Source organism: Anopheles cruzii, chromosome 3 (genome assembly GCF_943734635.1).
Source record: "Anopheles cruzii chromosome 3, idAnoCruzAS_RS32_06, whole genome shotgun sequence".
Lineage (NCBI taxonomy): Eukaryota > Metazoa > Arthropoda > Insecta > Diptera > Culicidae > Anopheles > Anopheles cruzii.
The window spans coordinates 74490860-74513934 of record NC_069145.1 but is presented as its reverse complement, the minus strand read 5'-3'; the positions used below and the strand labels follow the sequence as shown (position 1 = coordinate 74513934).

At 53.3% G+C, this 23075-nt stretch overlaps 1 protein-coding gene across 1 annotated transcript in view; it reads left to right on the top strand.

Moving 5' to 3' along the window:
- LOC128270978 (serine protease filzig) overlaps positions 1-21630 on the top strand; it is a 49414-nt gene extending 27784 nt beyond the window's left edge. Inside the window, exons 3-9 of the mRNA XM_053008408.1 lie at positions 15498-18598; positions 18691-18889; positions 18964-19150; positions 19893-20077; positions 20340-20455; positions 20613-20732; positions 21466-21630. Coding sequence (XP_052864368.1) covers positions 15498-18598; positions 18691-18889; positions 18964-19150; positions 19893-20077; positions 20340-20455; positions 20613-20732; positions 21466-21630 — 4073 coding nt within the window. The remainder of the gene's footprint in view (positions 1-15497; positions 18599-18690; positions 18890-18963; positions 19151-19892; positions 20078-20339; positions 20456-20612; positions 20733-21465) is intronic.
- The last annotated feature ends 1445 nt before the right edge of the window (positions 21631-23075 follow it).

Here is a 23075-nt window from a genome sequence, read left to right as displayed (position 1 = left end):
ATATCTTAATTTATGTTATCACTCCGAAAAGCGCTATTTTATCGTCTAACTGTCTTATCGCCGACAAGGTTTAGTTTACCGAACGTTTGTTTTGTTGTGGCCAAAATTGGGTTCCGAAGCTTGGTTGACTGCTTCAGTCCTTCCCGATCTCCACCGCCGATTAGTTAAACAACGACTAATTGTTTGCCATGGGATGTGCGGGCTACAATCAGCGGGCCGGAGCCGCTAGCAGATGTAAATCCCGAGAATCCCCAGAGGCTCTGAAGTACGGAACCGAAGACGGGAAGAGACCGACGAGCAGAGAACATTTGCACCCGACTGGGGCGCTCAGAAGGCAACAGACGGCCACTCGGCGTCCGCGGTGCTTGCCAAATGAACGCGCGGGGTCAAATACCTTCTAACGGAGTACGGAAGCTGGGGAGGGCTAGGCCAACAAGCGCCTGCCGGGCATCTTGAACTGTTATGTTGCGGGTTCCACAACCCGATCCGAGACTCGTAGGCTCGGCGAGCCGAGAATCTGTTTACTGCCACGCCACGGCTCCTACGGGCCAATCAATCGGGCGGCCAATAATGGCCCGAACAGGTCCCAAAGAAGGCCACACGTGTTTTGACCCGTTTCGGCGGCAGCATCGGGCAGCATACTTGAGCCACCCATTGTCACACGGCGGGTGATCGACGAGTTTTTCACACTCCGCCACCGTACTTATGCTAAATGGCGAACTTTTACTTTTGCATTGACGTAAAGTACACGACGTTTGGCCCGCAAAGACGCGCACACTCGAAAACAAAAAAACAATTGGCCAACCTATACTTTATCACCGTCATCACGCCAGAGACCCCGGGACCCCGGCCGAAGGTGCCGAAAAAAAACAAGGAGCGTGCACCGTGCATCGCCAATGAAGAGAAAGTGAAGAGACCGACCGGATCCCGGCCTTCTGTCGATCCCCGGCCAATCCAAGCACCTAGGAAACGAAACAATACACCGCCAATAGATCGTGGTGCCGGTGCCGTGGCAGGAAAGTTGGTGTGGGATTTGGAAAACAAAACAAGGCACGAAAAGAAATTCACGATCGGCTCGGAAATAGGCTCAATCGACCTCCCGGACGGGACCTAAGAATCTAAGGAAAAGCAATTCCCAGCACGACGGACCGGGCCGCGAAGAAGTCGGGCTCATCTCCAGCGCGGCGAATCCTCGGCCGTGTCACGCTTTTCTCACCACCCGGCCCCGGTAGCCCGGCCCGAAAGACTTTCGCTCCTTTCGCTCCAAGTTATCGGCGAAGCGTGAGGCTGATTAATCTCTCCCACTTTGGCCACGATGAGGCTGTGGCGATTGTTTTAAACCATTCCGATTCCTTTCGACCCTCTAATCTCAGCGAACGAGCGAAAATGCACCGACGAAGGGGAAAAATTCGATTCCGACACCCAGCCCGGCCACGGGAAATTGATTAACACGCTGTCAGCTGGCGGACCGGAGACTGCAAGGGAAACTGCAAGCATCCAGGGTTGCGAATTCGGTCTCCCCTCGATCGGTTTCGATTTCTTCCGCGCGCGCGCCCGCGATCGGTAACGTCCGAAGTCAACGTCCGCAATTTGCCACGAGACGGCGCCCGTTCGATGACCAAAATGGCCTCCGTGAGTTGAGGCAATTCGATGAAAAGTGAAACCTTCATTCACCGGCACGCCGGATTTTTTGTCCATCCCGTTCGACGGCGACAATTACCCGGCGCGAGGGGGCAAAAAGAAAAACAAGAAACAAAATAGCACTGGCAGATGATTTCATCTGCTTTCTGCCGTCCGGATTACCGTGAGACCGATGGCTGGAGGCTGTTTTATACCCCGCAGTCGCGTGTTAACGCAGCCACCGGCAGATGTCCTTTTATGGGATCTAATTGGGACTGCCGGACATGTATTTTGCTCGACGCTTGACGATGCTTTTACTTTCTCGGCTCGGTTTTTGAGTACCGGAAAAGAACGATACCACTGACCGTTCCCGTTCCCGGTATCCGGCGTTGGTTTTAATGAGTTCCTGTGCTCAGGGACAGAGTGAGTAAAGTTATTTTACACAGTTTCGAACGCCACAAAAATGGCTGAAATGTGTATCGAAAGTTGGGACGGAACTGGCCACGCAAGTTGAAAATCAGTTCAAGCACCACATGGCCGTCACCTGTTATTATACTTAAGATATTGGTAACACCTTCCGCTTTATCTGGTGTGAGAGAAAGTGGCCCGTCGATGATCGGCGGCGATCACTTCCAGCAGCCAGACTGATCGCCTTTTAGCTTTAATCCGTACAGTTTACGCGGCAACCAGAATTGGTATCGATGACCAACAAAACAAACTTGGGACCGAAACCTGTTCCGAATGCCCCGTAAACGCTCAGCAGACGATTATAAAACCGCGCCGAGAAAGAAGAATCTCCGAAAACGCTCATAGACATAGGCATAAAGTTGATCCGGGGGCTGTCTTGTCTTCATCGGTCGCTCATCGTGGAATGCTCCGTTTATTAGGGACAAGATTGCTGCTGCAATCCTTTCAAACGGTTCCGCCCCTCCGCACCCACACGGACCCAGCGTACGGTACACGAGGTCACACAGAAATGAAACGAAACCCGGAAGCCATTCGCTTTCGTTCACGACTTGTCACAGAAAGCCGCTGGATCGTAAACGACGCGAGTTCCGCGTTGTCTCACTAACCTACATCCGCGCCGCGCACTCGCCGAAATCATAAACCGTCAAATCAATCCGGGGCCCGAATTTTTTTCGGTCCGCCCATGAGAAGAAGCCACCAAAACGGCATTGCCCCGCTGACTTACTGACTGACTGACTGACGGGTGCCACCTCCACCGTCGCGCTGACCGCCTTGGTTAGCGAACCGGAAAGACGCCGATCCAAATCCGCATGACGCGACCCGCGGGCTTTGACATCTTGCGAGGAGAGCTGCCTGATTTGACTGCCTCCGGGTTGCAGCTTGGTGGCCACCGAGGTCGAGGTTACCGGAAGGCGCTCGGGAGTGTAAACATTTACTGCCGCAACTACGGTCGGTGGCATTTTCCATTTCCCCGTTTTCGCTGCCTTAATTCTCAGCCCCTTTTTTGTTGGTGGTCTATTTTCCACCCCACAGAGTCGGATGCTCGTTTGGGGTTTATACGATTTTTATAGGCGTCGTGTTACTCTTGTTTTGTTTTTGTGTTGTGGCTGTTGACGACCCCGCACATTGCTCCTCGGACCTCTCGCTGCTCACGACGACGGGCCAACATCTGGGGCTTTTCTCACCGGCCACAATGGTTCGGTCCACTGCGGCAGCAAAGTGTACGACAACGGCACCCATTTTCGGGACCCCTTTTGACTGACGTCGGACGACTTCAGATACAAGCTTTTGCAGTGTCGAGACCTGCGCGCGCGCCCATTTCTGCACAAAACTGCACCGCAATAATGGCTGACGTGACGGGGCTGTAAAATTCAATTTTCTCACCCAAAACCAAAACGGGCGAGGAGCAAATTGGCAAACGCGCGGCCACGTTAATGACGACATTAAGTCCCGATCGCCAGATTAGCCCGGGCCGGCTGCAGATTAACGGGGAGAACGATAAAAATAAGATTGCTGCCGAGGGCTAATTAACAAGCGATGGCGATCGATACCGAACGGGCGGATGGCTTTTCCGCGTCGCGAGAATCGAGGGCGAGGAAGCACAACTCGGGTCCCTGGGAGGGTAGAGCTGCCTGTAACAAGTCACTAACGAGGCATCCGGGCGGGACCATCGCGAACTGGCCATAAATCCGCACTGACCTTTGGGTAGAGCCTTTGACCTTTCGGTGCAATAAAGTGTTCCGTGAAACCTTGAACATATTGCTGCTTATCAACAGGATAACAAGTTATTCAATTAGACTAAGGATAAGACGACCAACACAAGATACTAACAGTAGGACAATTTCTACTGTGGCCGGAAATTCGGGCTTATATCTCGAAAAATCTGTATTTATTCTTCTAAATCTATGTCATCATCTTTAAAGTAATCCCTGCTGTATGCAATACATCTTTGTCTAGATTTGTTCCAATTTCCGGAAATTGTCTTAGCCTTCAACATATTCTTCGTGGTTCGCGGTGGTTGCGGAACGGTATGAGTCGAGTTTGTGTCCAAATAATCGTGGAATGATTACGAGGAACTTGAACCAAGATTTGTCTCTCCAAAAATGGTCTTTTTTACAGACAACATTACGCAAACCACGCCTAGCGCTCAAATAGTATTCTTTGTTCACAGTTTGGCCGGTTGTAAAAATATTCTCACAACTGGTTCCGGTTTGCTTTTGGCCGCTGTAGTACATTGCCCCGAAAAAAAGGCACAAGTTTCGTATCCGTGATCCGAAATTGTTCACCGCACTGCGCATGACATTTCCGAGACTCGGCGGTGCGATTCTTCAGATCATGGTCGGAGCCCAGGTTCTGGCCCCGGGTTGATACGCTTTCTGGCGACGAAAGTAAAACGGATCAGACCTTTTTTCAACCCACCCAGAGAAGGGGAAGTGTTCCACGGGCGTTCGACAGCATGTTCCGACTCGGTGGCCACCGAGCCATCGTTTTCGCTTTCCACCGCGGCACCGCGCGGCATTCTTACGCGCGCGCGCCTGCTCCGGAGCGCTTCTGCGGATCTGGATCCAAGCGCGCGTTTCCGTTTTTACTTTCTTCGCCGATCGCGCGGTAGTTTATTATAATCACGGACCGGAGACGGAGACGCAGAGGGTCCCGAAATGGTTAGCGCCCCACGTCGTTGTTCGTTGTCAAAAAACTCCGGGCCGGGGTACCGGGTTCCGGTTGCCTTTTTCGGGTGGGGGACCATAAAATTAGCAACCGGTCAGGGTGCGCCATTTTTTATGCCATGGGCCGCACATTGGCAGAAAACAGGCGAACAGAACAATAACCGCCAGACGGACCGGATCGGCGTCATACGGACAGTGAAAGTTTTACGGTGCCCGGTGCCCGGTCCGAGCTCATCGTCGTGCATAAAAACGGTGCGGAATCGTACCAGGCCAGTGTCCGTGTATCCTTCGTGCTGGTGGCGGCAACACACCGGACGACGGCCTGTGTGTTATGATTGTTTATTATTGCCCGGAACCCACCCGGGCACCGGAACTTTCCTTCGGGTGAATGGATAATTTTCGTAGCAGGAGCAGGACGAACGGCGAGTCTGGGAAAACCAGTCCCCGGTGCTCGGCTATAAATACGGCTTTACGTGTTTATGGCGCTGTGAGAACCAAAGCGACGAGCAGAGCTTCCCCGTTTGCTAATGATTTCCACAAATCTCGGGCGGAACGCTGGGAATCGGCTTTCGGCCTGGTTGGCAACGATGGCCCCGATTTTATCGCCCGCTGGTCGTTTCGGTCGGTTGGTGTCGTAAACCAATCTGATAAGTTGCGAAATCACACTTGACCGATGGTGGATGCGAAGTCAACTTTATTACGCTTCAAAATGGCCACGTTGTACGATCGATCGGGGCTTACAATAGGGAGCCAGATTTTTCTTATGTTCCTGATACTTTAGTTATTTTGCTTACGTTAGGCGACATAAAAAGGTAGCTCATTATGTGACACTGAAACACTATGTAGGAGTCCCAATATAGCTCAAACATTTATCTTCAGCTTGGGGCACCTTTGAATGGGGGCCAATCACCAGCTTAGGGTGCTGCGTTGCATCCTTCTCGGTAACGTGCCAATCCGGCTGTCAACCGACGTGACACGTAATGCGATAATTCAAACCGACAACGGTTCCTGAAACCCCTCAGAATACTCCCGGGGATCTCTTTCGGTCTGAGCACAGTAGCAGTCCATCGTCACCGATTGCGGTTTGGGGTCCGATGTCACAGCCTGTCGGAGACGGATGCGCCCAAGCCCGTAACCCGGATTGTCACCGGGACCGTGCCTGGAATACTGGGCTGATTAGGCTCCAGTCCAAGTCGGCCGCATGAATGGCCATAGTGTGTGTGTGTGTCGCCTACCAAACAGCGATCGATGGCGGTGGTTAATAAACCGACACACCGCCATCCGACACACGCATTGCAATGCGCCCAACCCGGCCCGACCGCAGGTCGCAGCCAGCCAGCAGCTGGTCAATGTTGTACATGTTGCGGATGCGCAACGCGCACAACTTGCCACACTTGCCACCGCTCGCTCGCTAGCCTGGCCACACACTTGCCGCACGGCGCTGTCCCACATTCGCTGCCGGGCCGCTGCCTGCCTGCGAGCCGCGAACGGGTAGCGCGAGGAATCCAGGACATAACGGGAATACGAGTCGGGCGAGTACTGACCGCGCTGACCGGTACACTACACACCGCCACTGCTGCCGCTGCTATCACCAGACGCGGAGCTGGATCGACCGGAACACGCATGTGTACGTGGGGCGCTGTCGGTGTGTGGTTGCAGCAGCAGCTGCACACTTCGCACCACCCGTGTGATCGTGGAACTCTGGAACTATCGATCGATTCGAGGGAGACGCGTTAATTTGCGCACACGAAGCAACTGTCAAATGTGGACCTTCCACGGGAGCGCCTATCGATGTGGAGCGTCAAAGAATGTCAGCACTATGCCATCCTCAGCATAAGTCAATAGTATTTGAACCGCCAAAGTCCAAATCAATTTACCGAGAATATGATTAAAGCTACTTCCAGCAGCAAATGGCTCTATCTTACCTCAACCTTCAAAGCTTCTGTTCAAGTCTGTAAGTAAAGCCCATCAGGGACTTCAAATTCAGACTTTAGTTTGGATTCCGAAAATGGGTTCAATTCTATTTTGCCGAAGAACCAGTCAACCACTATTTTTCGGACGGTTAGAGCGGCTCCTTTTTCATTTCCGAAGAAAATGGGCCGATGAAATCCGCACCAAACAGTCACACGCTGTCGGTGTATTGGCTTCTCTTGCACGTGACGTGTGGGTTTTCCAATTCCCTAAATGCGAGAATTATGCTTATTAACATAACCACCGAGGTGGAAATGAGCTTTTCGTACAGTTTGAGTAGAATACTGTAGTCTTTGGAAATAAGTTTGTTTGTACTTTCTGCAAGCGTCAGGCGAACAATTTTCAGAACGAAGTTTGACGTTTTAAAAGGCAAGTAACCAAGTTAGTCCACTAGATAGATCAACCTATATAACCAACGATTACGGCATATACTCCCGCTCTCCTGTTAGTCGTATGATCTAGCGTACATTTTGAAGTTTGTGCCCCGCAAATCCGGCGCAGATCTCCCCACAACGCAGAAACAAACCCAAGACGGACTCTGGATCGCGCAAAACCGATCGTGCACGATCGCACCACGCGTCGTCGATCGCCTCGTTTCGACGACAACGAAACTTTCTCGATATGTCATCAAATTCCCGTTTCTCTTCAATGATATTCACTTTCAACCGTCAGCCAACCGGCCGGGTCGACCTACAAAACACGGCTTGGTCCCCTTGGCATCGATTAGGGGGCGCGAGCACAACTACACTTGACCAAAGTTTCTAATTCACGGTGTCAGCATTGGACATAGGCTTTTGGTACCGAGAATTGGGTCTACCGCGAATTGTCACACCTCACACACCACATCGGTTCCCCGCCCGGTCTGACGGCATGACGTCATGGCCGAGGCCCATTTATGGTGCCCCACTTGCGCCTGCATAGTTCTGTTTCTGTCGGGATTCTATTTTCGGCCCCCCAAAAACCCCGGGTTCCGGGTTCTGGATTGCTATCATTCCGCTCCACTCGAATCTGCCGTTCTTCCCGGACGGAACGGTATCTATGGAACTCCACTCAAGAGTTCCCGGCTCCGGCATTTAAATCATTTGTTTGTGCGCCCCATTCTGCAGTTAAATCGGCGCGCCCAAATCGACTAGCGATCGCGTCGGGTCGGGAAAAGTTTCTGGTGGAGTTCTGACGATTTCCAATCTAGAACACGATACTGTACGGGGCGAAACAGGCAAGCCTAGCAATTGCGGTGCGCTATAATTTCGATAGCTCCGGATCATTAAGGCCAACATTAGGCCCACTCGATGGCTGGGCCGAACCCGCGATTTCGCACTATTCGCATGAATTGGGCGACTCGGTCCGGGCGAACCGAACCTCCCAAAGGGTTGGCATAAAAACACACAATACAAACAAAGCCACTCTTGAGCTGCGGTCTGGCGCCACTGGAACGTGCGCCGAAAGGAAGGCCTCCGAAGCTACAAACAGTTACATTCCGCTAATCTTCGAGCCGAAGCCGTGTGCCCATAATGACGCCACGAACAACGCCGCGCCTTAAAGGCCGTTTCGTCTCGTCTACAGCTAATTTTTCGGCTCGTTCGAGGGCTTTGGCGATGGCGATTCTCTCACGCGGGCGGGCGGTCGGTCGGTCTGCTGCGCAAAAATGGTCGCACCTGTTCACCGAAACCTCCCACCGGGCGGTGGCCAGGCCTAGCTTGCCGAGTGTCTTACTTTACCGTCTGTGCGTGAAGATGGCGTCAGTTGACGCTCCTTTTTGCGAGTAGAGGCGAAGAATTATGGAGTGTTCTGGGGCCGGTACGTCGTTCAGCACGCGTGGATCGATATAACGACGATCGATCGGTGGAGCCACCAGCGGCGAGAGGCGATTGATTTCACATTCCAGTGATTACACCACTTTACGAGGCGAGGCTGAGGCCTCTAGAGGAGGCCAGCCGGCCAGTTTATGCGCCCAGCCCCGATACCGCTAGTCGGTAACGGATGCTGCCGGTCGGCTGGTGCCGGTCGGCTGGTGCCGGTCGGAAGCGACCAGATTAGAGGTTCGTTCTCGCAATCAACTATCGGAACAACCCGATCGATCGAGGATGCTGCTGCCGCTGGCGCTAATCATAAAGAACGCCAAAGCCAATCACCGTGCCGTGCAGGTCCAATCGCGTTAGAAGCATTGCCATGGATACCGTTGTGATAACACTCCTGCTCCTGCTGCTGCTTCGTGCGTGGTGAGAATTTAAATTTCTCGCCCGGTGTGACCCATTTCGCCGGGTAACCTAGTTTCTGGGAGGTGCGCCGCCGTTTTTCTTTTTTTGATTGGTTTTAACGTGTTCTAGCGTTGATGCTGGTGATACGGAATACGCAGACGCAAGGCTCCACAGTTGAGCGGCACTTTCGTCGGCTGATGATGCCGGCTACACAATGAACTTCATCAAAACTACCGGTTCCGGGGGTGCTAGGGACGTTAATTTGCTGAGCGATTAATGGCTTTATTTAGTTTTCGGTTTTTGCCCACTTCTGATCAATTCTGGCTGACCGTGGCTTCGTCTCTCGAAGCCGGCAACGAGAGTCTTCTAAATTTCCAAAATTGACCTTAAAAATCAAGGAACACTCACGTAACGCTACAAATTGGAGTTCATCTCAAGTTATGCATTATATTTCGGATTGGTGTTCGGATTGGTTTCGGACTCTTGACAAATCGCGTTAGACATCATCGACTACTTCGTTTACTAATAAGTAAACTCAATATTGATGAGTCCATATCATTTGGACCCGATCTTGCCGAACAACATGCTATCTTCACATTATGATGCAATGTCCAATTAGAAGACTCAAGGTTTATTCAATCCGTTCCCCCGAAAAACAAAACGTTGCGGGGGGCTGGTTGTGCTGCCGCTAATGGGGTGACCACCACGGCGAGCCCCACAAAATTAGCCCGATACAATCGGTTCCCCTTATATCCTATCTCTCACCCATATCCGCAACGACGTGAGACCTTCCGGGCTTCGACACGCGGCACGCTATACCAGCGATACCAGCAATTCGGTCATGCCCTCCACGCGATAGCTCCACATTTTTGGGCCAGAAAAGCTGACCTATATGCCGTCCGAAGCGAAGCGCCAGCTCTCCCGGGGGAGCACTGGCGATTTGGCGGTGAACCTTCGCTGGATATGCTTCAGACGACTGCCCACGACGACGCCGGACCTGACTGGCAAAACTCATCGACAACTTCACACCTTCTTCACCTTCGGGCACGGCAGCAGCAAATAAAAGATCTCCCAAATCTGCTCCCGAAGCGAGGGGCCCCACACCTGATCAGGTGGGGTCCAGATCACCCATGGACACCCACTTCCTGGACACCCTGGTGATGTTGATTCCACCAACACGGGGTCACTCGTCAAGAGTTAATTTATAACTTCCGATATCGCGCTCCCCCCCTCGAGGAGTCAGTCATGATGATGGTGGGTTTGATTCGCGCTCGGTCGACACCCGATGCGCCACATCGTCGACGCGCCCGTCCATCATCAATTATGCTACCCGAACCCCCGGCGACCCGGCACGGCGCGGGGCTCCGTTTTCCTTCGACACCGAGGTGTTTCAGTTTTCCTCTCATAACCGTCATACTTAAGATACGATCATTCGCCCCGATCGCCGACAAGCGCCCGGCTCGGCGCACATCTTGGCCACGGCCTTTGATCGTGCTGTAGGTGCTGGTGGTGATGGTGGTGGTGATGGTGCTGCTGTTGTTGGTGCATGTCTCCGTTTGCGTCGATGCGAAGATGGAAAGCAAAATAAACAGAGCAAGAAATGACGGCAAAAGAGAAAGCCGAACCCCGAAGGCGAGCGTCACGCGAGGTGCGCGCAAAGCAAAGCGTGATGCGGGAGCCCCAACCTCAACGCCCGATACCGAGTTCCGGCCGGCTGGGGAAATTTTCGGTAGAGTCAAGGTTGTTCCTATCGCCGGTGGCCGATCGCCAGTCAGTCAGCGAGCCCGAAGGTGCGGTCTAATCTGATCTGAATGCTAAGAATGTGCCCTTCGGGATTAGTCTTCCATCCTTCATTCGCCGGCCTGAGGTAGGTCTGTTGGTCACGTTTTTTATCGACTCCAGACCATAATCGGTGGCCCTTGTTTCCGAAAACCAGAATGAGAATGTTGTGAATTCTTGAAACAAAAAATGGAAAGTGGGTGAATAGAACACCTCGACCCGTCAGTCTGGAGCTCAACGCGAAAGCTAAACATTTACGGGCAAAAGGAAACATTACGCAACAAATATTGTGGCCGTCCCGACGGCCCAGCGAGCCGGACACGGACATCGAACTGTGTGTTGGCGTGTTATTAGGCGTGAAAATGTGAAACCCACTGCCAGGATGCCGGAATGGAAGCAATTAAAAAGAAAAATGCCAATTCGCTTGGTGGCCATGGCCAGACTCAACCCAACCCACAGCATAACGAAAGCGAAGTTCACGGCGACCTGTTTTCTATCTGGCACCGGGATCAGCAATGGACTCCTGTCGCCGTTTTGAGATAAAACACCGAGTTTCTATGCGATAGTGTGCGCGCGCCTTGGCCCACGGCAAAAGCTTTGAATAGGTCCGGTTTATGTTGCCCGAGTGATGAAAAGAAGAAGCGTAGCGCAATAGCATAAAACATTTACCGTGTCTGATCTGCCTGCCTAAGCCTGCCCTGGACAAAGACAACGATGATGGTGCAATTGTTCACCTCCACCCGGGCAACACATGGTGGGCGCCTGGACCAGACCGTGACCGGCCGTAACACCGGGTGGAAAACACTCCGACCGATTTTTCAACCTGTGAACCCTTGGCCCAATTACTCGAATGATTAATGGTTTCATCGGAGGTTCACCTTGGACCGACTCTCCGCCGGAGTCTCCGGTCTTAAGTGGGAGACCGTTTTGGGAGACTTATTATAAATTTGTTCCGGGCAACTCTACTTGATTTATAGTGGGGCACCTTCTCTACCTTCCTCTAATATCTTTATATCAGTGTGTTATCCTTAATTATAACTTTCCATCTGCATTGAGCCGAGAAGGCAAGCAGCAAAACAGAGCAAGGAGATTCATTGCCAGCGCTCGATAATTGATGGACCCTTCGCTGGGATCCATATTCAATCAATTCGATCGATGGCCACCGTACTGCATACTTCGTGACATAATAACAATCAGAAAACTTTATACCCCGCATAACCAGAATCTCCGGAAAGTCACCGAAAGACAAACCGAAAAGTAGAAGCCGCAGTCCAAGTTTCCCATAACATAATCCCTTCGATCCGCCCAAAGCCCAAGCTCGGCACAATCGAGGCCGAGGCTACAAGAATCGAGAGAGCCGCAAATGAATAATAATCGTGCTACAAAATAGCGCTGTCTTACTGAAACCTTAATCCACTTCATCTTTCCAATCGCGTAGCCACGGCTCACTTCTTGACAGTCACCGTCCGATGGCTGGCTGGACTGGGTGCCCGGGGCGTCAAATGGGTCAATATTTGAGAGGCGGAAGACTTCGCAACACCGTACGGCACCAGATTTGGGGGATAAAGTTTTGCGTTTGGCACCAAGCCAACCGAACGCTCGGGAACACGCTTCATCCGGTGCCGCACACGGCGCAGTTTTGGCGTCCTATTCATTTGCAATTCTATCGCACGGCGCCACGGAGGGTTTGTGGAAAATGAAATCCACCACCCGCGAGGCACCTGGGCACAGAATATGTATAGCTCCGTACGAACGCTGCACGATGATTGCTTCGGGCATCGTGCGCTTTAAGGACAATCGCTGCTGGGACCTTATCCGTGGGACCTTTATTAGCTGCGACACTGAGCCCTTGGCAAAGCAACAACAGTGACAAAGATTGGCATTGCCGGCCCGGAGGGATTTGCGTCCGAGATGAAGACAGATCACCGCTCGGTCGGTCGCACGGTCGGTACGCATTCGCACCGCTCTATTGCACCATTTTCGGCGTGAGCCACGGCAGTGGTCACGGTAAATTAGATCAACGCAAACACAGTACGTACACTGCAGTGTACCAGGAGTGTAGGCGCAGGTCTGGGAAAAGGACATCACCAGGAAGACGCGCCATACAGCAGCAACAGTGGCCGAGTAGTGGCTGGCGTTACGTGCTAATGAATCGGAAATTTGGGTCAGGACTGAAATAGATACCAGGTTGTTCAATAAGTTTTGCGGTTCGATAAGAAAACACTATTTTATGGCTTAAAATACACTTTATTACTCAGTATGGTCTCCCTATTCAAAATCTCTTTCAGTCACTCTACGATTTTGCAATACGATATCCTGTATTTTTGGACGTCCTTGACGTGGATCGTCTTCAATGCTTGTACGAGCACGTTTAAATCCAGCAAGTCATCTTACTACTGTTCTAATTGAAGGCGAAGAGTCCTTATACACTTTCAACATTCGTTCATAAATTTCCTTTGCTTAAAAACTTAAAAAAAATGTAATCACTGCACCAACATAACAAAACAAAACTAGGTTAGCAGCGGCGTCCTGTGTATCGAAGCTCAAAACTTATTGGACAACCCAATCGTTTAGTGTCACTAAGATACCGCATCGAAGCACTGTGATATTAACCATACAGAATTAGCGACTCGAAACAATCGACAGCCTTAGGCCTACAAAGGAGCATAGATCTCTACGTTCCGTTGGCAGTGAATTTCAAAAAATTAATTTGCCAGCTTCACAACAAATTACTTACCCCCGGGGACGATAATACAAATGTTCACTCAGACCAATGAAAGCCGTGAAAATGGCCGACAATTGATATTCATTGCACTTGTCTCATTGCTGTCTGCCGGCACCTTGCCATTATCTCCTCTCACGCCCGTGACAATCGCGCGAATTTCACTTTTATCGCACACGCCAGTGGCGCAATAGAGAGGCGCGCCCATTAACAGTTAGCATATCGGGGCGCAATTCTCGAAGCCGCCCCCCAAGGAGTTAGGGCGAATGTGACCTTCGCAGGCAGTAAACCACTCTCACGCTCGGGGACGGCTGCTGCAAACGAAAGCGACATTAATGATATGCCCCATCGGTGTTGATGGATTCTGTGAAATTTTTGCTCTCTCTCCTACTGTCTTCTCTGGTTCGTTGAATTTCTTTACTCCCCGGCACGCAATCGGTTGCCTTTATCAAGGTGGGTCGAGATGCCCCAGGTTGCTGCCAGCCGGTGGCTTGCTGCGTGAACTTTGCACCTTCACCCGGCTTTTGGTGGGTAGGCAACGGGTAGACACTGTAAATAAATCATTCCAAATCAAGCGAAGCTGGCACACCTTATCCGCTCGGCTGGTTTTCCAATTCCAGTTCGAGAAAGCGCCATAATTGAAGCGCTTTTCCATCAATGGCTGGTTGAGGAAAGAAAAATGCACAAACGGCCATGAATAATCGAGCCCGCGTAAGAGGCGCAAGAGCGCGTTCCCATCCGAAAGAATTAATTGCCGATGTCGTTTTGACGTCAGAGATTTGCAGAGAGAAGCAAGAATTCGTGTGGGTCACCGGCTGAAATCCGGGGTACGTGGGATACCCGTCCAGCACATCTAGCAACGTTGCGGCCAGTACTAGCCCCAAGGCGGTAACCTTTTAGTACCGCCATCGAAACACATTAAAATTATGTTTCTGTTGATGTGATGTGACAAGTGTCCGCCGCAAATGTTGGGTGCGTGCCTCGGTCCACACGATCAAACTCGAGGCGACATTGGGCAAACGCACGTGCAAAAATCGATCGTAAATTCATGGCACAATCAGGGCAACCCGCGGAACGTTGGATGATTCGAAAACTCGTTACTACCGAAGCAGCCAGCGCAGCGTTACCTTTGTTAAACGACAAAATGATGGGACTCCCAATGGCTTTGGGTGGCTTCCGCAATCCGTTTGGGTATTGATTAAATTTCTGTCGCTCCCGTTCGGTGAGCATCCGCGGGATTAGGTTAGATTAGGCTATGCCGACTGCTACTTTGGAAGGGCACCCTACGCAGCCCTATGCTGGCTCAGAATAGCTGCAGTTTAATGGGTTGCCCAGTTAGGGAGCTCTCCTACACAAACAGGAGATCCTATCGGTGGAGATTCCAATCGCTTCGGCTGGAACCAGTGGAATCGATATCCAAACAAAATGTATCCAAAATCGGAGCCGGTGTCGTGGTGTTTACATGTATCATAAGCTACCCACGTAACGCCCACATTTAACATGAGAACGGACACGAGGCAATATTCTACGTGACCATAGCAGACCCCCCGAATAGTGTCGGTGTCGGAACTTTTAAAACCGACCGGCCGACTGACGTTGAAAAGCGCACACATTGCGCTCTGAAAGATCGAAACTTCTGCTACCCTCGGAACTCTGATCTCTTGGTTTAGCCCTCTGCCCCCCGTCGGGGTGGCCTTTTCGCTCTCGGCCGCCTCAGAACGCCTGCGAAAAATCGATACGCCGTTCGTTCGAGTGGTGGCAGGTGGCTGGAAGGACCTCCATAAAAAGTCGGGCGGCGTGTAGGTCAACATTACCATTCGCTCTGTTTACCGACGGCGCTGCAGTCCGACGGGGGGTGTTCGGCGGCGGACACTGCAGCAAGGAAGGACCAACTGGGCAACCTAGCGGAGTGAATACTGACAGCTCGGCTACGCTGCAATGTCACGTACTTTCGTCGCACTTTATGGCACGTTTTTGCGGCGGTTCGCTTCGCAACACTTCGTCCGGTCCGGGACGGTCCTTCGTTCTGTTTCACTCACCTCAGCCGGTGCTTCTTCTTTTTCTCCCCCACAGACAGCCGCAAACTTTTCGGTGGCTACCGAATTACGCCAAAGTTCTGCAATGCTACGAGGTCGCTGGCGAAACGTGAGCCGGAGCGCCGCGGCCCGACGATCTGTATGTTCAACCACGAGTGCTTCCAGCGGCAGGGTGAGGTGGTCGGAGCCTGCATGGACGGATTCCTGTTCGGGACTTGCTGCGAGCTACCGCTGACGCCGGAGTCACTCTCGCTGGGCGGAGGCGTTGATCCGTTGATGGAGCAGCTGAACGCGACCGAGCAGCAGTCGGGCCAATCGTCGTCGTCCCTCAGCTCGGCCATCGCCAGCCAGTACGAAAAGTTCGGGAGCCAAATGGGTGGATACGGGGGGGAGTCGCAGGCACCGGTGCAGGACGAGGCGGTCGACACCAGTGGCGGGTACACGGCGAGCAGCGAGAAGATTGGTCCGCTATTTACGAAGATCCAGAACAATAACTACATCGGCAATGATGATCTGGATGAGGACATCGTGATGAACAGTATCAGCGCCGCCGCCAGCAAGTACGATGTGGCCAACGGGGCGGTTTCGGTCTACTCGCCGTCGACGAACAAGATCAAAACCGACGAGCAGCCGCTGGTGCCACCGTCGTCGTCCTTACTGTCGTCAGTCGGATACCCGTCGACGACCGAGTCGGACGGAGAAAGCCACTTCGGGGTGAGCCAACTGGGCGCCGGCGGGGTGTACAGCTCGGAGATTCCGTCGCTGCTGAGCGTGTACGGTGAGCACGGGGATTCGGGTGAGGCGAGCGAGACCGGTGGCGGTTCCCAGCAGTCCACGGAGACCACCGCCGGAGACATTACGGCGACCGGAGTGCAGCAGATTGCCAATCAGATCCTGCAGGAGAACGGCCAGTTCTTCGACCACAGTGACATCACGCACCCGGCCGCCGAAACCGATCTCCTGAACGAGCACGGCTCGGTGGACCAAAGCTACGCCAATCCGGCCGACTTCTCCGGCATACCACAGCTGGCGCCGGCGCCCGTCCCCGACACACCGCCTCCGCCGTCGACGGTAAAACCGGCGAAGGTAACGTACCCGAAGCCACACTTCAAACCGCGACCGAAACCAACGCCAGCCGCCACCAGCACCAGCAGCGGCGGCAGCGGCGAGCAGGGAAGCGACCAGTACGTCCTGGTCCAGACCATCTCGAACGACACGAAAAACAACGATACGGCCCCGGTCAAGCCGACCGTCTCGATGAACAGCATTCCGTCGATCGAGTCCATCATCCTGATGCTGAACGATTCGGCCGTCGGTCCCCAGTACGATACCGACGGGTCGACGGCGACAGCGCCGTCCACCAGTTCCGACACCACGTCGCCGGCCCCGGCCTACGGGACCGCTTCGATCGACTACGACCGGTACGGTCCGACCAGCTTCTACATCACGAAGCCCCAGAAAACGGACACCACCAGCAACGTCCCGTCGACCAGCTACGTCTACAGTCCGAAGCCGACCAAGCGGCCCACCCTGGAACCGGTCGTCGTGCAGGCCACCCTGCTGACCAACGCTGCCGGTTACGGAGGCGGAGGCCAGGCCGATCCGATTCCGTCCTCGACACCCCGACCGAAGCCTACGAAGATCATCGTCTCGATGAGCACCAGCACCACCGCGACCAAGCGTCCGGTCCTGATCACTTCCGACACCCTGGCCAGCAACTACTACGGCCCGGCAACCAGACCCGCCTCCACAATCGCCGTCTCGTCTGTGCAACCAACGAAGAAGGTCACGACGACCGTCGCTACGAAGCGCCCCGTTCCGACCACCATCCAGCTGCCGGAGTACATCGTCCAATCGTCGACCCTGTCCCACCAGAACCCGTCGACACTGGCCAACGTCAACTACATTCAGATTGCCAGCGCATCCGACAGTCCGTCGCCCACCGTGCACATCACGCCGAAACCGGTGGTCGGTCTGGTGACGTCATCAACGTGGAACAACAAGCACACCCAGCCGCCACCGCAAGTCGCCGCGAGTAGCTCCCGGCCCGGCTTCTACGAAAACACACCGCCCGTGTACCTGTCCTCGATGGCCGACTTTGAGGGCGAGGGATATTTCGGATCGACGAGCCGCCCGGCGGCCCACGACCAAACCGGGTCGGTGACGTCCGCGACCGCAATCTACACCATCGTCGACGGTGGCAACAAAATCAGCAACTTTGCGTCTTCCTCCACCTACCCACCGGCATACGGACCGACGCCGTCTTACGGGTCCGTGGCGTCCTACCCGGCACTGAACCGCATCCCAAGTCAGCCAAGCTTGCAGACCTACGGTCAGCCGGCCCCGATCGAAGTGTCCACGCTGAAAACCGAACTCTACACCACGCCCGACGATAGCAACAACTTCCCGCCGGTGCGCAACCCGAACCTCAACATCACCGAGGCCACGGGCAGCATGTCGAACATCACGAAGATCGAGAACGGATCGCCGGCCAACGGTGAGGACAAGGTGAACTTGCTGGTCAACAAGCTGGTCGCGTCGTTCAACGGTAACCTGGCCGAGCTGGAGCAGATCCTGAAGGACCGCAACAACCTGACGGCCGTGTCTGACGCGGCCGCGGCCGACACCAGCCTGACCAGCACCACTACGGCCAAACCGAAGAAGAAGAAAAAGCGTCCGAGCGGCAACCGGAAGCCGGCGAACGGGACGACGACAAAGAAGCCGACGACCGCCAAACCGACCGCACTGGCCGACACACCGGTCGAAGGAGGTGGCATCAGCACGGCGGTAAAGCCGACTACGGCGCGCCCCTCGAAGAAGCCTACCAAAGTGCGCCGTCCGAGTAACACCACCAAACCGACGTCGAAACCGGGCTCCGGCCAGGGAGTGACGCTGGTCAACAACAAACCACCACCTTCCGCCGATACTCCCTCGAAGCCGAAACCTTCGAACAAACCGAAGCCTGGATCCGCATCCTCTCGCCCGAAGCCTTCGACGAAACCACCGACGTCCACCACGAAGAAGCCGGTCCGCGTGTCGACGACCAAGAAGCCGACCCGCAAGCCCAGCACCGCGCGACCCACGCTGGCGGACGCCGATCTGACCACGACCACGCTTACGACACGCCGCCCGACCAAAGTAAGTCCCGAGTACTGGCCCCAAGGCATGCATGGACAATAGAAACTAGCAACTCCGCTTTTTATCAGTTGAAAAAAAAACCACTCTTATAGGTGACGAAGCGGCCGACGCGACGACCGACGACGACGACCAGTACGACCGCCGCCCCGGAAGACGAGACGATCAACGAGGAGGAGAACGCGGTGGACGGCGAAGACGAGGAAGGTGACGGCGAGGGCGAGGAGGACGAGGACGTGGGCGAGGAGACGAATGAGGGCGAGGACGAGCAGCCGGCGGGATCGAGACGCATCCGTAAGCCGACGACAACGAAGACCAGGGCCGGGTCGCCCAAGTGACCGCTCCCTTTTCCTCCTTTTTTTCGCCAGTTTGTGGGCAGCGGCCACTGATGAAGAGCGGACGGGTGGTTGGCGGCAAGGCGTCCAAGTTTGGCGAGTGGCCCTGGCAGGTGCTGGTCCGGGAGTCGACCTGGCTCGGGCTCTTCACGAAGAACAAGTGCGGCGGGGTGCTGATCACCAACGAATACGTCATCACGGCCGCCCACTGTCAGCCGGGGTAAGTGACACGTCAGGTCCGGGGCGACAGGGCATCCGGAATATTCGGGAAGTTCATTCTTGGGTATCTCTTGGATTGCTCTGTTGAAAATCGATAATTCTTGCCGGATCTGGAGGTCGCAGCAGGCGTACAGCTACTCGAATGTAGAAATGCTAGCAACATTGTAGTAGACGTACCTTAGAGCGATCCTTATGGACTTCAAACTGCAAACATTGTACACGGAATTTGAAGTAAATTGGACCAATGATGCTGCCAGACCTAAATCCACACCAAACAACCACTTGTTGTGGGAGCATTGGCTTTTCTTGCACGACGTGTGGGTTTCCCGAGCCCCAAATACGACAATTCTGCTTATTACCATAACCACCGAGGTGGAAACAAGCTTAAATGAAGTGACCTTTTCAAATTGCGTAAAATTTGAGTTGAAGACATACCACTTGGGAAATAAGTTTTAATTACTTACCAATTTTCAGCAAGCGTCTGGCGTCCTATTTTAAAAATGTCAAAGTTTTTGCTAAATGTTTACAACTTCCAGATGAAGTTTCCAGATGTACTTTAAAATCCAAACAATTGATGGATCACCCTATAGAAATGCTTGCAACATTGTAGTAGACGTACCTTAGAGCGATCCTTATGGACTTCCGCCCGCAAACATTGTATTCGAAGGACGCTCAGTTCGGTCGGAAAATATGAACGGACAGAGTAAATCAGCACTAACGCGCTAACGCCCGTTCCGTTGCAGCTTCCTGGCCTCGCTGGTGGCCGTGTTCGGTGAGTTCGACATCTCGAGCGACCTGGAAACGAAGCGGTCCGTGACGAAGAACGTGAAACGTGTCATCGTGCACCGGCAGTACGATGCGGCGACGTTCGAGAACGATCTAGCCATCCTGGAGCTGGAAAATCCCATCCACTACGACGTCCACATAGGTAAGAACGATGCCTGCGACCTGGGTGCACCCACATCCAGGTCACACACTTTGGCGAGATCTTCGAACCGGAACCGCCCGGACATGCCGGAACCGGCCTTGCGTAATCATCTTAATCCACTCCGTTACGTGGGCAAATCACGGAACTTGTATTTACCCTTGATTGCCCAACCATTAGTGTCTGGCTCCGAAAGGCGCTCGCCGCTACAATTAATCGGGACTTTGTCTCACGCTTTACACTCCTTTGCCTCTGCCTTTGCCAGTGCCAATCTGTATGCCGGGCGACGAAGCGGACTTCACCGGCCGCATGGCGACAGTGACGGGTTGGGGCCGACTGACCTACGGCGGTGGCGTACCGTCCGTCCTGCAGGAAGTTCAGGTAATTACACGCCTAAATCATCGCCCCAACAACAACAACTCGCATTACAACTAATCACATTTTCGTTTCCCGTTCCCCATCACTGCATCATTTGCATACGACACGGCGTTTCCATCTGCCTGTTTCTGCCTGCCTGCCTGCCGGTTCCGGTCACAAGGTGCCGGTCATCGAAAACAGCGTCTGCCAGGAGATGTTCCACATGGCGGGCCACAACAAGAAGATCCTACCATCGTTCGTCTGTGCCGGGTACGCCAACGGCAAACGTGACTCCTGCGAGGTACGTATCGGGGTTTGCAGACTTCCGACACCGAGTTGGCCGGAAGGAAAGGATACGTGCGCCACGGGCCGCCCGGCGTCTAACGAGGCACGTCGACGTTTTATTGATTGGCGAAGCTTCGGTTAATTAATTTCGTTCATCCGAACGCTCCGAAAGGTTTCCATCAGCCATTCCAGTGGGGCCAAATGGGCGGCCATTTTTCACCGCACCCGCACCCGCCGTCGTCGAATGCCTCGAATCGGATGGATGTTCCGTGACCGTGCGGGCTTCCCATTTGTTGTTGACCGTTTGCTCCCTGGATTCGATGCCGCTTTCTTTGGTGAATGTTTTCACTTTAACATGAGCCACTAATTATCTCACATTGATGTTACTGTGCTTTCCGTCATACTTTTTACGGAATTAATGCTTTCGAATCCTCGGTAACTGTAGATTGGATCGCTCGGCACGCAATGATCGAGCTTGTCCCCGAAAATGGGTGCAATTAGCTTTCGATGGTATGCAACAATTATGGCGCTCGTCCCGAACGATGTAACGCGACATGACGACGGGAAACGGGCAATGAAAGTAATGAGATTGCGTCCGGTGCGTTCCGTAAAATAATAGAACGATAAATGTGGGACATAATGAGATAATTAAGCCGATGCCGATCGGATCGGCTGCACCGTGGTGCATCACCCGGCATAGGTTAAACTAATTAAATTTCAACCATCCACCCGTCGATCTCTCGTTCCAGGGTGACAGCGGAGGTCCGCTCGTGCTGCAGCGTCCCGACGGCCGGTACGAGCTGGTCGGAACCGTTTCCCATGGCATCCGGTGTGCTGCTCCGTATCTGCCCGGAGTCTACATGCGCACGACCTTCTACAAACCCTGGCTCCGGAGTGTCACCGGTGTCAAGTAGCGAGCAAAGCAGCACTGGCCCCCCTCCTCCCTCTCCCGCCTACCGGTCCTACCGGGTGTGAATACGTTCGTGTGACGCGAAAGCGTGTGCGTGTAGCGACCAGTGTGTACGAGCCGAGTGTGTAAGTGTGACTGCGTTGCACTCGATCGGATGAATGGACGTGGCGCCCGGAAGCTGCTCCGGCCGCCCGTACGTGTGCGTGCACCCGTACGTGTGTGTGTGTGTCTGTATGTATGTGTGTAGGCATTTCTTTACATTGAGGACAAGCTAGCTAGCATAGAAGCTTAGGCTAGGAAACACTAGAGACACATCAGACACGCCGGACGGGTTGAACCGAGCGAGCAGTTTGATGTGCTTCGGAGTCATTGTTAAGAGTAATTTATTAATTTATTAAATTTGTTGTTAGCGGTTCAAACTATTTATTAAACTTTATATTTATTTCGTGCTATTTCTTAACACTTCAACGTGGCAGAGGCAAGGAATCGGGCCGGAATCGGTCCGGAATCCCGGGAAAAGACAGGCAAAACTGGAACAGCAAATGGGGCTCCAACTACGGGGGCGGTGTAGAAAACAATAATGTGATTATTTTAATTTTACACACGAAAGAGCGTTAAATATAGAGCGGATCGGTGCTAAAACTCGGAAACACTCTGTCTCGTCGTTGTTTGCTTTGTTGGGCGAATTCTCGCCGCAATGGAAGCTAATCGAATCATTTCCACGAGCGCCCTGTCGGCGCATGAAAAATGCAGGATAATTATCTATTAACTATGTCGCCCGAGGGCACGACGGCGGGCTTCGCCGAATCTCGGCACTGCCCCCTGCGGCAGACGGCGGAATCTCCGCTGCCCTCCGCCGGCAACAGGTTGGCTCGGGATGAAGGTCTTCTCGGGCCGCTCGCAACACTTATCCTCGCCACGCGTGCTGCAACCGTTTCGGCCGTCCGTTTCCGTTTGACTTCTGTCCGGGTGTCCGGGAAAAGTTGAAGGATTATTTATTCACGAGCTCCAGTCGGTGTTGAATATTTGAAGAGTACCATTTAAAACAATGTTTTCCCAGCGTAACGTGTTCCGGTGGTCCTGGTCAGTGGACCTGGCACGGGCCATTGATGGGGCCGTTTAAGAGTTGCGAACTAAAGCGATTTCACTTCCGATAACTCGTCTGCAGCCGATCTATTCGAATCTGATTGTAGCAGGAGGAGTGAACCAGTTCCCAATCGGGGTTCGTACATCGGGGTTAGTATTTTACTATATTTTCGGCAGTCAAATTCTTCTATAAAGTTAACTATTGTTTGTCCAGTGCATAAAGAATTTCCGCCAAATTCAACGTGAACCACCGAAACAAACCAGGCGCCTCCATCTGAATTCTGCTCACTCTCGCGCTCACATTTCCACCGATGCAAGCAAACGATATTAGTGGTTTTGTAGGATCCTTTAATACCTTCGCAA